The 15,506-nt window shown below is 38.2% G+C and overlaps 1 protein-coding gene across 1 annotated transcript; it reads right to left on the bottom strand.

Annotated features, from left to right (window-relative positions):
- Window positions 1-5,144: 5,144 nt before the first annotated feature.
- On the bottom strand, window positions 5,145-11,692 carry LOC126693593 (GTP-binding protein BRASSINAZOLE INSENSITIVE PALE GREEN 2, chloroplastic). The gene is made up of 5 exons (XM_050389623.1): window positions 11,462-11,692; window positions 10,062-10,178; window positions 8,577-9,964; window positions 7,609-7,776; window positions 5,145-5,930 (listed from the first exon to the last, which is right to left on the bottom strand). The coding sequence occupies exons 2-5, from the start codon at window positions 10,174-10,176 to the stop codon at window positions 5,583-5,585; spliced, it is 2,019 nt and encodes a 672-aa protein (XP_050245580.1). The 5' UTR covers window positions 10,177-10,178; window positions 11,462-11,692; the 3' UTR covers window positions 5,145-5,582.
- Window positions 11,693-15,506: the final 3,814 nt, after the last annotated feature.

Below are 15,506 nucleotides of genomic sequence, written 5' to 3'. Positions count from 1 at the left end.
GCTCGACTAAAATCGCCGATCAGGTGGAAACCTTATAACTAATCTCTCTAAGACAGAGACCTGGCCCTCAGTTAATCTAAATTTGCCGAGCGGGTGAAAGCCTTATCACCATCAAGGAATTAAAAAATAAAAACAAGAACATCACCCTCGATAGAATCACAATCATCGAACATACAAACGCTAAATCCATTAGCGCTCTCGGATTCTCGAAAGCACCGCGCAGTAGGTTTTGGGAGTATCATTCCATTAAATGGCCAAAACACTGGCATGATCCAAGCAAAACATACAGATAGATAGAAATTCATTCAAAAGATTAAAACAAAAGTCCGAAAAGGAAAGCAGTTTACCAATCAAACAAATAAAGGTAATTGTTCATTCACCACATCCCGGTGGCATAGGCAAATAAACCAAATAAATTGAAAATACGATAAAAATAAGGAAAAGCATAAAGGGACTGCAAAAAGAAAATCAGCTGGAGGGTCAGGCCGAGTCCGTCGCTTTTGGCTGGTCGGTTAGGGGGAAACGCGAGTCTTCGCCGAGAAGCTCCTGCACAGTCGGGATGCTGGTGGCTTCCATGTCCTCTAGCTCAGCATGAGCGTCAATTTGTTCAACCAGCTCCCTCATACTTGCCTTTCCTCCTCATCAATAGCAGCCGGGGTATCCTGGATGGCAGCAACAGGGCTCGGAAAGGGAATTTGGCCGGGGTCTCTCAGGTGTGAATCCTCGAGAACACCCAGTGCTTGGAGAGCGGCGAACCACCCGGCCTCAAAACCCAGGTTCCGAGCCTGAGCCACTACCAGCTCTGCAGACTTCTCGGCATCAGCGAAACCTTCGTTATACCACTTTTGCTCGGCGGCCGCCAGGGCTGCCCTAAGGTTGGCTAACTCCTCGGCGTTGGCAATATTGAGGCTGATGGCTTCAGCTAGCTTGACCTCCATCTCATTCTGCTTAGTCAAGAGCTCCGCACACCTCTTTTCGGCCAATGCACTGTTCTTCTCCGCGGCAGCAGCCTTCTTCTCGGCGGACTCAGCTACCTTAAGCTTTTCCTTTGCCGTTTTGGCCGCTGACTCTTGCGCTCCCTTTTCGCGCTCGACTTCCTCGACGAGATCCCGTGTCCGGCTAGCTACTTTGTGAGCCAATTGGGCAGCCTAGCAAGCACAAAAGTTAATAAAGGAGCAGAAGTGAATGTATGGGAAGAAACAAATAAGCTAAGTAATTACCGCAATGGCGTGCCACTCTAACCGGCGCCCCACAGACTCCTCAGATTCCTCCTCGAAGGCGTGCACGTCCTCAAGAAGAAGAAGACCTTCGGCCAAAGTTTGGGCAATGCGACCACCCTCGCCTTTCTCCCACATCCGAACACAGGCGGTTGAAGGCAGCGGCTTGCCGTCCAATAAGAACTCGGGCTTCCACGCTGGAGCCACTTGGGAGGAGGATGCAACCCCCGTACCAACCTGGGTTGGCGGCTCACGGATAACGATTCCCCCTGTTGGCTGGGGAGGAGTCTGGACGGCGGCATCCCCCGGGCCCGTGGAAGGTTGATCGTTTACCTTATGTTTCTTACGGGCCCGTCCAGCCTGAGAAGAGGGTGGAGGCTGAGGCCCCTAGCCTCGGCCCTAAGAAGGTGGGGGCTAGTTGGGTTGCCATGCACCGGGCACGAAACGGTCAATGGTCATGACCTTCCTGGACACCATCCTTCTGCCGGGTTGGATAGCTTCAACTGACAAGGCAGCTGCTTCAACCACTGGTTGCTGAGTCTCGGCCGGGGGATTCTCGAGCTGCGGCTGCTCTTGAACAGGGCCCTCTTGTTGGATAGCTTCGTGGGCTAACTCCCTAAGGCGCCGAGACACCCGTTCCGCAGACTCGTCTCGCAATGAGGTTAGCTCGTCCGAGCAGGTGAAGCGCCGTCCAAAATCCCTCGCCTCCCCGGTTGTAAGCTTCGGCGATAGGAAGTTCACGTACCGGACGTCTATGTACGACAGCAGGGGATTGTCAACTAGAAGTGCCTGCTTAAAATTCTGCCAGGTGGAATAAACTGGCTCTATCCCGAGGATCAGGTGCGAAGCCCGAAGTTGTCCGTCCCAATGCACGTATATCTCGGAACGAAGGATGAAGTTCAAATCCTTGGCGTGGACGGTTCTGATGTCCGAAACAAACACTTTGCTGTTTGCAAAAGAACAGGTGTCATATCAGTATTTGATTATAAAGATTTACTTCATTAAAAAGAAAAGGAAAAGCGAAGGAAAACAATCAAATCAAGGGATTGGTACAAACCCACTTCACGCCGTGAAAGGGGGCAAGGGACGTCTCCGGCAAACCAATTGCCGCGCACCCGAACGAACTCCCCGGCGGAATTCCTGTTCGAATCAGGCAGGCATGATATCAGTCATACCCGATTATCTCGTGTCTTTAAGTAATAGTTGGTAGCTTTGTTCCCACAGAGGCTATACATATGGTTAATGTCATGGTAATTTAACTGTAAATCAAAGGTATGGTTCAACCTACTGACACAGCTAACTACCCGGTAAAAGTTCGGGGGAAGCTGGTCGGGTCACAGCCCGTAGTACCTAAGTGTGTCGGTCAAAAGGGGATCCACGGGGAACCTAACCCCGCCTTCTAAGATTGCCATCAGAGGAAAAAAGGCTGTACCAAATTCTCGATGGAGAGCAATATCACTCTCGTGGCAGTAAGCCACATCCACGTCATCGGGAATACTAAATGTGCTCCTAAAGGTGGCCAAGGCATCCGGGGACTCTAGAAGATAAGAGTAACCCATCTATAACACCTAATGCTATGAAAGGGAACTTAAAGAAATAAGTTGAAAGAATAGAAAGAGGAAGAAAAACTTACTTTTGGTTCTAAGGAGGAAGGGAACACTGGGAAGGAGAGTAAGCGCACAGAAAGTTGGTCGGCAGAGAGTAAGCGCAAAATATTAGAGGTGGAGGAAAAATGAGAGAATGTTCTATGGGGAACTATTTATAGAGTCAGAAAAGGGGGCAAGGAAGCGTTTAATCAAGCAGTAACCGGGCACAATTTACGAACGACCCTACGGATGCCAAACGTAACCAGTACGCGCGCCGCTCCGGTTCACGAAGCGTCAGGCAATAATGACAATTGTACCTAGCGCCGCGAAACGGTGCGTCTTTTGAGATGAGCATTAATGAGGAACCATAACCACGATTCCCAGGCCATAAAAATCTCCGAGGTTAAAAGGCTCGGCCAGCTCCTTGATTCTTCCCGGCAACCGGGTATGAATCAAGGGGGGGCTATTGTACGGCACCGAGATCCCAAGACCCATATAGGCCTTTGGGCCCAGGCCCAACGGGAACAGCCCCATTACCCTAAGCCCTTCTTGGATCTGCCTTAGCGTAAAAACTAATTTTGGGCCTTGAATTCTAATATGTGCTCGGCACAAGCTTTCCCGAGCCAGCGTATTAACCGTGTCCGGGTAAATCATGATATGCTCGGTAAACTGCATTACCGAGCACTATCGACTAAGCTGGAACCAAGTTCCAAGGCGATAATTGTTGCACCCCACTCTCACCTAAAAATCCACTTAAATCAGATAATATTGGACCTTCAATAGCACTAACAAATGCTGAAATCGTAATCTCACCACTAACGTTGGCTATAAATAGCAGAAGTTTGGGAGGAAGAAGAGGTTCAGAAAAATAGAGAGAAAACAGTCAAGTGAGGAGAAGAAACTGAGTGTTGCTTTGAGTCTCCCTGCCGAGAACGACCCAGAGTAGGAAATCCTCAAGCCCACTATAAGTAAATTGTGAGCCCAAGTGAGTTAAGGCCCAACAGCCTCATACCTGGTTCCCACAAGTTATATTTAGTTCAATTTTATAAAGAACATACTATGATCTCCTAAAATCACATGAATAATTTGATAAGATGATTGAATAAAAATAAATTTTTAGAACTTTGATTTTCAAGTTGAAGTTGGCTTATTAATAAGAAGTTATTGTGATTCATCACAATTGCCAGTCTAGAAATTTTTGGTTTAAATAGTGGCAAACTCCACTATTGCACGAGTAGTCACACATCATACTTGAGTTAGGTATAAAAAAGTTATGGGCAGTGATCACACTAGACTACTAGAAATATATGTGTATGTGTGAATATCCAACCCTAGCAGGTTTCAATTCAACACATTTATCATGAAACAAATAAATGTGCTGATCTTTTCAATTATATTGGAGTTTGGACTTGTCCATGATTTTTTATGATTTATTTTTGGGAAATCCAAAAAAGTTGTACATCTACACTTATAAATACATGCTTATTATTAAAAAAATTATAATATGAATATATAAAGAATTTTATTTGTGATCTATTTAAAGCATAGTTTTTAAAGGTAAAATCTTCCAATTGTTCTTATTAGCTTGTTGGAGAGTATTCAATAAAACAAACAACGATGATGAGTAAGACATGAAATCCGCTGTAGCACATTGGCAATTCTTCATGATTATAGAATCCAGGTTCAAATCCTGGCAGCGGAATCTCTTCTTTTTATTTTCCCCCTTTTTTTAGTGGGTTTATTGGGCTGCTTAAATTAAAAATAATTAAATAAATAATAACCCACATAATTAAAAGAAACTGATAATAAAACACACCGAAAATGCTACTTTCAGTGGTTTTTTTTAAAAAAAAATGTTGTTTTGTTTTGTTTCTATTCGGCCCGCTCTTCTTAGAAATCCCAATTTGAGTGGCCCACTTAAAAAAAAATTTATTAAAAAAAAAATCTGTTGCATAAACAAAAGACCCTGCTTATAAAACACAACGAAAATGCTAACTTTCAGTTATTTTTATTTGTTTTTAGTTTTAATAAACGCTTTCAGTGCTTTAAAATTTAGGAAATATATTATTTCTTTCTTTATGGTGTGAGTATTGCTGTGGATTACAATTTCCCCAAATGGGGCTCAAGTGACTACTCATACTTATTTATCTAGTTATTTGTTGTAATGCATACATTTTTATAGTTTTTTTTTTAGCTGATTTGATCAGGCAAAAGACTTAACAAAAAATTTAAGCAGATTTGTAGTGTGAGATTTTTAGTATTTTGGTGCTACAAATGATACTTGGTAAACAGCAAATTACTACTATTATTGTTATTATGCTGTAGACTATTCAACAACAAATTTCACAATCCTCCAAAATCGACATAAGTTGATCATGTCTCATTAAAAAGCAGCTAGCAAAATCTTGTACCTAATACATTTACAAAGATACACACTGCATCCAGCATCAGTTATGCACTCCCTTCCCTTGAACTACTCTCTCTCGATAATTCAATTTTACAACAAATAGAGGACAAGGGATTTGAACCTTGATTCTCTTGGTAAAGAAGACCAAGCAATGTTACCAAGCTACAGGGCTCTTGGCATTTGAATTGCTAATCTTATTACACACATCCATAATTGAAATACTCTGAAAAAATCTGGATGTTCTATAACCTGTAGATTAAAAGCCTATGAAACCTATTTTCTATTCTATACTTAAGCTGGCTTCTTACAGCCTCTCAAGCTCAATCACATTGCTAAATGCAATTAATCTATCAGTTGGGCTTCTTTTTCTTTTCAAACAGACACATCTGAAAGGAAATCTCTACTCACCTGTTGAAGCTTTTTCCTTTTTTTAAGTTTAGTTTGGGTGCCACTGGCATCAGATATGGTCTTTGGTTGCCAAAACCCAGGTCTCTCAAGGAATGGTGCTCGGTCAAGAACCAAAGGTTCTCTTAAAGTTATTTCAATGCCATCATATGTCCACAATGCCAAGGTTGCTTCGCCTTTGAGACCTAAAGCAAACCAACCTAAACCAGCCACTGCAATATCAATGCTATTCACATCCCAACTCATTCCGGACACTTTGACTTCCTTCTCTTCCCATTTGCCTAATTGAGAAGTACAATCTGCACCAACGGGAGGCTGAGACAAGGAGAAGCCAAAAAGAGTTATACAAGCTAAAAATTTTATCAAATGAGCAACAACAACAACAAAAAATCCCCTTTTATGTTCCAAGGCTTTCAAAATTCCAAAATGAGAATCCCTGGCAAAAAAAAAAAAAAAAAGAGTAAAACTAAAATCTTTACCTAAAATGCAAATGCACTCTTCCCACTTTTCCTAAGGAAAATATTTAGGGAAAGGTGGTGGGGGTGTGAGAGGGGGATATTGAGAAAAAGAAAAGAAGTATTACTTTCATCAGAAAGTATCAGTTGAAAGGTAGATTCCCTCAAAGGGGATGTATTTCACTTCAGAGTCTCACAACCTAGGTTAAAGTTTTGGAAAGACATAAATTTATAGAAAATGAATAAATCAATTACACATAGCCTACTTTCAGCACTAGTAATTGAATATACATTACTTTAATACACTCGCATCCCATAATCTTCCAAGTATGCTAGGTTTTGTGAAAGAAATTTAGAAAACAAGGGCATGACGACTTCAAATGATGTATTGCAAATCAGGTTTTATGCCACATCGTGGAAGATATATCTTTCCTGATTCAAACAGGTAACATATAGTTTGGAGATATTCAACTCGTGTGTCAACTTGATATGCTTGTTAGGTCCTGGCTTGACTGCTAGCCCTTTCTTCAAGGGTGTAGCAAACACTTGCCGTACCTCTCTCAAATTCAAAGAACTTAGTCACTTTTGGGAGGCCTATAGCATAGACTAATTTCTATCCATTGCTTACCAATTTAAAATTGATGAGCTCCTCTGCAAGTTGGAAATGTGTATACCCTACATTAAATCTAAATCTTATTTCTGTCTAGTCATCTTCTATTTTTTGTTGGTTGGAAGAATGAGTGTATTGGAAATGTTAAAATGGGTACTTGTTATCTTATTACCACAGATTCAGAAAGTCTGTTACTGTCTCCAGTTTGGGAAACTCAGGGCCACTCTGATATGCAGGGAAATCAATTTTGACATTTATACATTTAATGAGGAATTTCATAAACTATGGATCTTATAAATCTATATTGTGTCCTACCTGCTATCATTAGTTACATAATCACAAATCCTTAATATCTTCCATGGGCCTTCTATCCTTGCCACCAATTCTTCCTAAATGGTATGGATCTCCATTTCCAGACATATAATCTCATATATGTTATATGCAGCACTCTGCCTCAGAAAATTGCATTAATATGATTTGACTCCTTACTTTTTAATTCCTCCAAATGATTTTTCTCTGTTTCTTAATCTTTTCCTTCAAATGAGATTCTCTTTAGTTAAAATCATTAACTTCATACAAGCTTGGGCTCATATTTTCCCTTTGCAATGTGTTCTTTTAGAATCTAATCATATTATTTCTTTTCTAAAAGCACAGAACGATTTTGGGAGCTACGAAAGAATTTCATCTAAGAGTTCCCCCCCCCCCCCCCCCCCCCAAACAAATTTGTGGTACCTACAGAGACAAAAGCCAAAAGTAAATTACTCAACAAATTGCATAAAATTTTAACTAACTTGGTTTTTATATGTTGAATATGTATGATATCATCAAGCACAGGCGCAATAGTGCCAGTGGGCCCCAATAACCGATGCTAAATACTAAATCCGCTGCATAGAACCAGTTAAATTAAGGGCCAGAGGATGAAATTTACCTGCAACCTAACACCAACATGGTTTCTCCAAATATCTTCAGCATTTTCTACCTTTCCCAGGTGTAGAGATACATTTGGGGATGCCCAAATTGTAACATAAATTGTTTGCACAGAAGCTTGACTAAGGTCTAGTCTCACCAGACCACCAACATGTAAGGCATGCCCAGCCTGCAAACATTAAACATGCCAAAAATATTAGATCCAATAGCATCATAGATTCTGATATAGCTATGACTTTTAGAAAATATTGGAAACATCTACACTGTGATCAATGATGAGGTTGACAGTGTTCAAAAAAGATAAAAAGGCACCTATTCATCTTACATACAACTGGCACTTCTCTATACAGCTTTTTGAAGCAATAGACACATTATTAGTTTTTTAGAATCTTATAGTTGCTAGGAAATGTGCAGTTTTTCCTTGATTCGTTGACAAATGTTTTCCCCAGGTATCCCTCCAATTTGAACTAGGATTTATGTTCATATGACTTGGACAACTGTATATTGCAATCTGACAAGAAAAATTCTGAAAAGCCCTTAGTTTGCCTTTAAAGGTCAAACTAAGACCAGGGAACAAGTCCGTTTGTCCACTAATAATGAGAATAGGGATCAGTATATCCATCAAGAATGACAAGTTTACAAAATGGATCAGAAGAAAGACAATCTTAAAAGGTAACATTTATTTTTTTTCAAAAATCATGTTGATGAAATAGAATAATCTTGACTCAATTGGTATATTGAACAGTTCACATGCCACAATGTATAATCAAATGTCAAATTTTAACCAGTTGTAGACAAGCAATGAGTCATTTCATTACTGAGAAGTATCATCCCCTAGTCTTCCATAAGCTCTTAGTTAAAATATGTGTGACGCTTATATATACACAACACATGATACATAACTACAATTATATACTATATATGATATATAGGTCACAAATATTAAGTGTGATAGTAACAATAACTTGCCTTCATCCTGTAAGTCCGAGGTTGTAGCTCCTTCCGTATTTCAACCATTTTCTGTTCATCCCTATTCAATCTCATGGACATTAGATATGGATGTAGAAGCCCTGGAGTGTCAAATAACTTAGCCTTGGCTGACAAAATCCCTCCGACTCTCAAAATGCCAAGAGTTGTTCCAGGCACTGGAGCTTCTGTAAGCTTGGTAACTTTTGCCCCTTCCTTTTTTGCAAATGCATTGATTAGAGTAGACTTGCCAGCATTCTGAGACCCAATTACCCACACATTCCCTCGAGGACCAGCCAATTCCTTGATGAAGGACAACAGATTCCTCACACCCAAATCCTTATGGGAACTGACCATATAAACCCCAGCTAGCTTGGGTGCCCCTCCAGCCCTAGCACGATGCCGAACCCATCTATCTAACCTAGCAGGTGGAATTTGTGAAGGGAGAAGATCAACCTTTGTAGCCACAAGAACAAGCCTTGGTAACTTTTTGCTAAGCTTGGAGTCATCTTTAGTTCCTTCCAATGCCTTAAACAATGATTTTGCTGCCCGTTTCGGGAACGACCCATCAAAATCAACACAATCAACAACCATCACCACAACAGTAGCAGTGGCATTCCCAGAGGGTTTCATTAACCGGGTAGCGATCAGCCTATCAAAATCAAAATCGGGTATCAAGTTTTCAGCTTTTTGGTTTTTCACCTGCCCATAATTCCTCAATGAATGACACCGAGCACACACCGTAACCTCTTCTTTTTCTTTCTCAGCCTCCCTAGCAATTCTCTTCTTTTCTGCTTTCGACAGCTTCTTCTTCTTAGCCTTCTCAATTGTGTCCTCTGTAATGTTACCATAACCGACACTAGCAGGAGCAAATCCATCCAAATCCAACTTTACCTCCTTTTCCTCCATTAACTTAGCTTCCCATTCATCAGAATCCCAATCAAACTCATCCTCCACTCCCAAATCACCTTCTATCAAATCAAATTCCTGAAATTCACCCTCAATGTCATCCACAAACCCCTCTTCTTCTTCTTCATCTTCATCTTCTTCTTCTTCTTCTTCTTCTTCTTCATAAATTCCATCAAACTCGCCCACTATACCCTCCTCACCATCTGACAAATCTGTTGGTACGACCTTCCTTTTCTGATAATACCCAGGAAGGTCTGGGTCCTTATCTTGCATAAAGACCCCACATCCAGGACATATAGGTCCATAGTTCTCATCCTTATCTCTTCCCTCACTCAAAACAGGGTTTCTACCACCTTTTCTTGGTGTTATTCTCCCATTGACATTCTGGGTTGTTTCAACAATTGTTTGCTTGTTCTTTACTGCTAAATTAATAAATGAAACTTTCTTCCTCTGTTTTTCTTTGTCATTCCCTATACTAAAGCCTGAGAGGAAAAAAAAACCCAGATATTTGGCAATTGAGTTTAGTTAAAGAGAAATGCAAGAAAGTGAAGGCCAATAGAGAGGGAGATTGAAGTTTACCTGTGAAAAGACAACTTTCTATGATTGGTTTCTCTTGTATAATGCTAGTGCCAAAACATTTCAGGCTCAGCTTGGTGGTTGTTGAAGGAAGAGTTGTAGATAACAGCACAGCCATTTCTTCAAGCAACAAAAGTGGTAATGTATCAAATTGAATACACAGACACTGCAACAGAAGGAATCTGGGACTTTGGGGAAGGGTGTGAGGGACTTAGATAAACATAAACGCAGCATTTAGGAGTTCACAGGAGATTTAATTGTTTAAGCTTTTAATTTTCTATTAAAGGCATTCACATCTGGATTTGTATAGTTCAACCAAATTTCGAAAGAAAAAACAACCTTTTCTATGTTAACTACCTACTTTTAAGATTCAGCCCACATCCCACACTCTATCCCTCCATCACTACATAGAAATGTTCTTTCTTTCTAATGGTCATATTTTGAAAACAGTCATGTGTCTGAAAGACTGAAACAGCCATTTTCTAACTTACATTTTTTTTGGTGGTCATATTTTTTTCACTATAAATGAGAACATTTACTCTCAACTTTGCATTCACCTCAACCCAAGTTCATTTTTCATTTATTCTTTGTTTTCTCTCCATTGCTGGCTCTTCTTTTCTCTTTAATGACACAGACTCTGACAACGAGTTGGTAATAATTGCAAAAATTGCACATCACATCGCTATTCCATGATAATTTTAGTTTTTACTAGTTACTATTTAGTTCAGGTCTGCCTTAATTTCCCAAGTAGTTGCAGCTTTCATAAAATGCATAAACATGAGTCAACGTTAGTGGTTTAAACAATATAAGGTTACAACCAAACATGATCTAGTAATTTACATGAGTCAATGCTTAAATAAGGTCTAAATAAAATAAGGGCTTAAATGCACTATTGCCCCCTAAAGTTTAGCCCAGAAATGATTTTAGTCCCTAAAGTTTAAAGTGGTCACTTTTAGTCCATTAGACGACCTTGCAAATGAAAAACTAACACTTCATCACTCCAAATGGACTAAAAGCAACCACTTGATCATTTCAAGTTTTACAGGGACTAAAAGCGATTTCTTTAAGTTTGTTAAGTACTAAAAGCGATGACTTTAAACTTCAGGGACTAAAATTGCTCATGGGCTAAGTATATTTTGGTCTAAAATAAGGTAAAAACACTCAACAGTAATTTATTCAACATTTTTTTTTTTGGGGTTGTTGGCAGTTGCATATGAAAAAGAGTAGGCAAACAGTTCTTCCAAATTCTAAAGCACTTTCCCTATACCCAATTCAACAAAAATGGATAATACCAACTTATGAAATCAAAAGGCACAGTAAAATGTAACAAATTTGTGGCAAGCTGAAAGACAAAAGAAAGAAAGTGAAAGCATTACAGCAAGAGAGAGAAGAGGATACCATACCAAAAAGAACTATGTGGAGAGCAGGTATTGAACAGAACTCGACGCTGTTCCGTGTGGCTTGTGAATCTTTTGTTCTGGGTCTGAGAGAGAGCGAGAGAGAGAGAGAGCCGTAGTGTGAGTGAGTGTTGATTTCTGTTCAAAATCAAAAGAGAGACGTTGGGAGAGCTATGGTCTGAGTTCTGATTCTGATAGAATAAAGCTCGCTAAAATAAGGATAACACAAAACGCTGTCCTTCAGTTACCGCTGAATGAACAACATAATAAAATAATTTTTAAATATGTGAATAGGATCTTAGGATCCAATTTTAAAATTTTTTTTGCTCAATAAAATATTTGCAGATACTGTAAACAATGCACAAGACTCACAGTTGAAAATTGAGTTTCAACTCTATTCAAACATACAGTAGGTATAAGAGATTTCTAGTATGGTTATTTGGAGTTTCTAATATCGTTGTTTAAGAGTTGTTGAAATATGTGTGGGTTAAAAAATATTGTGGAAATACATATTGTGGTGTTTAAATATTGAAAACTGTTGTTTAAATAACAGTGCCAAACACTCTCTTAAGTGTTATGGAAATACGTGATATTGAAAACTGTTATTTAAACAACGATACCAAACATTCCTAAAGTCTTTGGAAGAGCATTTTTAAAAATTAATTAATTTTACAATTTTACAAGTTCTGTTTGGTAGTACAATTCAAATTATTTTAGTAATAATGATGTAAAAGTGATGCTGTAATAATCATTATTCTTTATAAAATAAAATAAAATCATAATTTTCCATTGTCATGTATTATGAAACAAGTTATTAAATTTAGTCAATTACATTTTCTCAAAAAAAATTAGTCAATAACATTGTTTTTTGTTTGTTAAGTTATTCAGGAAAATTTTCTATGAAAAATAACAAAAGCAACTTATTCTTTTGACAAGTTTTTGTATTTCTTATGAAATTTGTATTAAAACTTTCTTAATGATTCATTAACAAATATCATACGAACACTTGTTAACTAAACCTTTTTTTTTTCTTCTTTTTTTAGAAACAAGAGCATCTAGAAGCACGCTTGGGAAAAATTTATTTGCACCAAAAAAAAAAAAAAAAAACTGAGACATAAGGAAAAAGAAACCAAAAAAAAAAGTCAAAGTCAAACGCATACTAGAGGTCTTTTTTTTAAGGAAACAGTAATATTTATTAAAACATACAAACAAGAAACTAGTATATAAAGTTTTTTAAATATACTTATAATATATTATATAACTAGAATATCACTAGAGATCTTCCATCTTTGAGTGCTTGACTATGTAGTATAGTCTCCCAAGTCCCAATCCTATGCACACCAAGCTATTACAAGATTGTAGCAAGGAAAAAGTTACTAGAAGGTGAAATATGGATATTACAAAGATTTAAAAACCACTAAGTCAATCATTTGAAGTTGCATTGTTGTATAAAAATTTGAAGATTTCTAAATAACTATTGGGATGTGGCAATGTGGGTGTTTTTATGGATGAATATTGAATACTACTACCAACATTCGGGTGGCCTAGTTGGTAAGATGCCGAGCCAGCAAGTCTCAGGACTTGGGTTCGAGCCTCAACAACTAGCTATGTGTTGATAATATTTACATCTCATCTCCATCTCAAATGGTCTAAAAGAATAATGAGAGCGAATAGGATGCTACTATGATTACGCCCAGGTAGGAAAGTCACATTGATTGCCTCTCTCTGACCATTTTTTGCTTACCAAAGAAAAAAAAAAAAAAATATATATATATATATATATAAATATATTGAATACTACTGAAAATCTGGCTGAAAAGTGATATTTAAATAAATAAATAAATAAATAAAACCTTAGAGAATGCTTGATAGTTAGTCAATTTTTTAGTGAATTTTAACTTAAAGATGCTATACGAGGATCCTTTCCGTTTCAAAAACTGCACATTATTAAATCACTATTATTTTCTCAATCCTATTGAAATTGAATGACTAGTTGACTGCATTGCTCTCTCTCTCATGACCTACGTACACTAATAGTCTAATACCATAAAATGAAGGACATGTAGCCCAAGGAAGGAGGTAGCCTTTGACTTGGGGGCATCCCCTGGGGGGCGCGCGGGGCTCCTTTTTTTTACTTTTTTTTTAATATTATAATATCTATTATGTAATTTGAGTAATTTTGTTCTATAAAATTACACTGTCATTTTAAGAATATCATTAATTCTTTTAAAAGTGATGTTATAGCCACAAATTTTTTCTATAATATTTTTACAAATTATTGAGGTAATAAATTCTATTGATTCACATATAAACCATTTTTTATTTATTAATAACCACTCATCATATCATAATTAAAAAAAAAAATTGTAACTCTAGCATTTTTTTTTCTTTTTAAAGACCATAAAAAAAATCTATAAATTTAAATTTTAAAATAAAATATACAAGCCCAAAAAAATTAGCCCAACAACAAAAATTACCAATAGTAAAGCTAAAAAAAATTAAATCTAATCAATCAATTTTACTCAAAACAAACAACCGACCATTTAAAAAATTTCAAATAAAATAATTGTCCTTACCCAACAACATGCATCAAAGTCACATAAAAAATAAAAAATAAAATAAAAAAACACCACAATTGCTAAGCTACCATACACAATCAGAAACAAAGTCGCTCTCTAACTACAAGTCCTGGCCTCTTTCTCATACTGTCAGTCACACCTTTTGCGCATGTGGGCTCCACACGTCCACACCTAGATTGAAAACTCACCTCGCATATGACTTTTCTTTTTAGAAGACCTTCCCCGTTTGATTTGATTTAACACCCAAGAAAGAAGGTTCTATTCGTGAAGGAAAAGTAGAAAACAAATTCTATTCAGAAAATGAAAAGGAATAAAGCAACGTACGCCCACCAATCACTCTTTGTGACCCAAGTTATGGGATTTTTTTAGAAAATAACAACAAAACCCAAACAATATCATTAGTTAGGAAACGTTTTAAACTATTTTGGATTCTAGCAATTCAAGTCTAAAGGGGACGATTTTTGTGTTATGAAATCGAGTAATTTTTACTCGATTTTGCTTTTTTGCCAGTACCTGAGGTGGGGCCCAATATGCCAGAAATCGAGTTCAATAGAGTCGTTTTGTAAGAGTAAAAAACGAGTTCAATGGACTCGTTTTCCAGTGTTGTAAAACGAGTTCATTGAACTCGTTTTGCAACACTGGAAAACGAGTCCATTGAACTCGTTTTTTACTCTTACAAAACGAGTTCAGTAAACTCGATTTATGCGTAAGCCATCCACTCAAAAGCAGGCACACAAAACACACAAAGTTCAAACTTTACACAGCACTCTCTCATTTCCCTCTCTGACTCTCAGTCCCTCTCACAAAAAAACCAAACACAAAAAACTTTCAAACTTATTTTCTAAAAAAATCCAAAAACTTCAATCTCAGTCGAGCTCTCTAACACTCTCATTCCTGTCGCTCCGTCGCCGGCACCGTCGCCGATTGCTCCCGTCGCCGTCGCTGCTTCTCGCTCCCGTCACCGTCGCCGTCGCTGCTTCTCACTCCCGTCACCGTCGCCGTCGCTGCTTCTCGCTCCCGTCACCGTCGCCGTCGCTGCCTCTCGCCGTCATTTTTCTTTAAATATTGTTGTATTTTGACAACGATCATCGTTTGTTGTTGATTTTGTGATTAAATCAACAAACGATGATCGTTTGTTGATTTTGTTGATTAAACTCTCACAACACCATTTTGCTTACAAGAAAAGCAGTTCAGAAAAGCCCAATCCATATTTGACTGTTGGATGGAACATGCTGCAGTTTATAAAAGGAAATCGAGTCCAAAGGACTCGGTTCCTAAGCCTGAAAAACGAGTTCGTTGAACTCGGTTTCAAAGAGTAGAAATCGAGTCCAAGGGACTCGGTTTCCATGCTTTAAAACCGAGTCCTTTGGACTCGTTTTCCAGGCTTAGAAGTCGAGTTCTTTTAACTCGATTTCTCGCAATAATAAACTAATAAACCCAGGAAATCGTGGATACTGAACTCGAGTTGTTAT

The sequence above is a fragment of the Quercus robur genome, chromosome 7, assembly GCF_932294415.1.
Source record: "Quercus robur chromosome 7, dhQueRobu3.1, whole genome shotgun sequence".
NCBI classification, from domain to species: domain Eukaryota; kingdom Viridiplantae; phylum Streptophyta; class Magnoliopsida; order Fagales; family Fagaceae; genus Quercus; species Quercus robur.
Note: the sequence above shows the minus strand (reverse complement) of the source record. Positions and strands in the feature narration are given on the sequence as shown.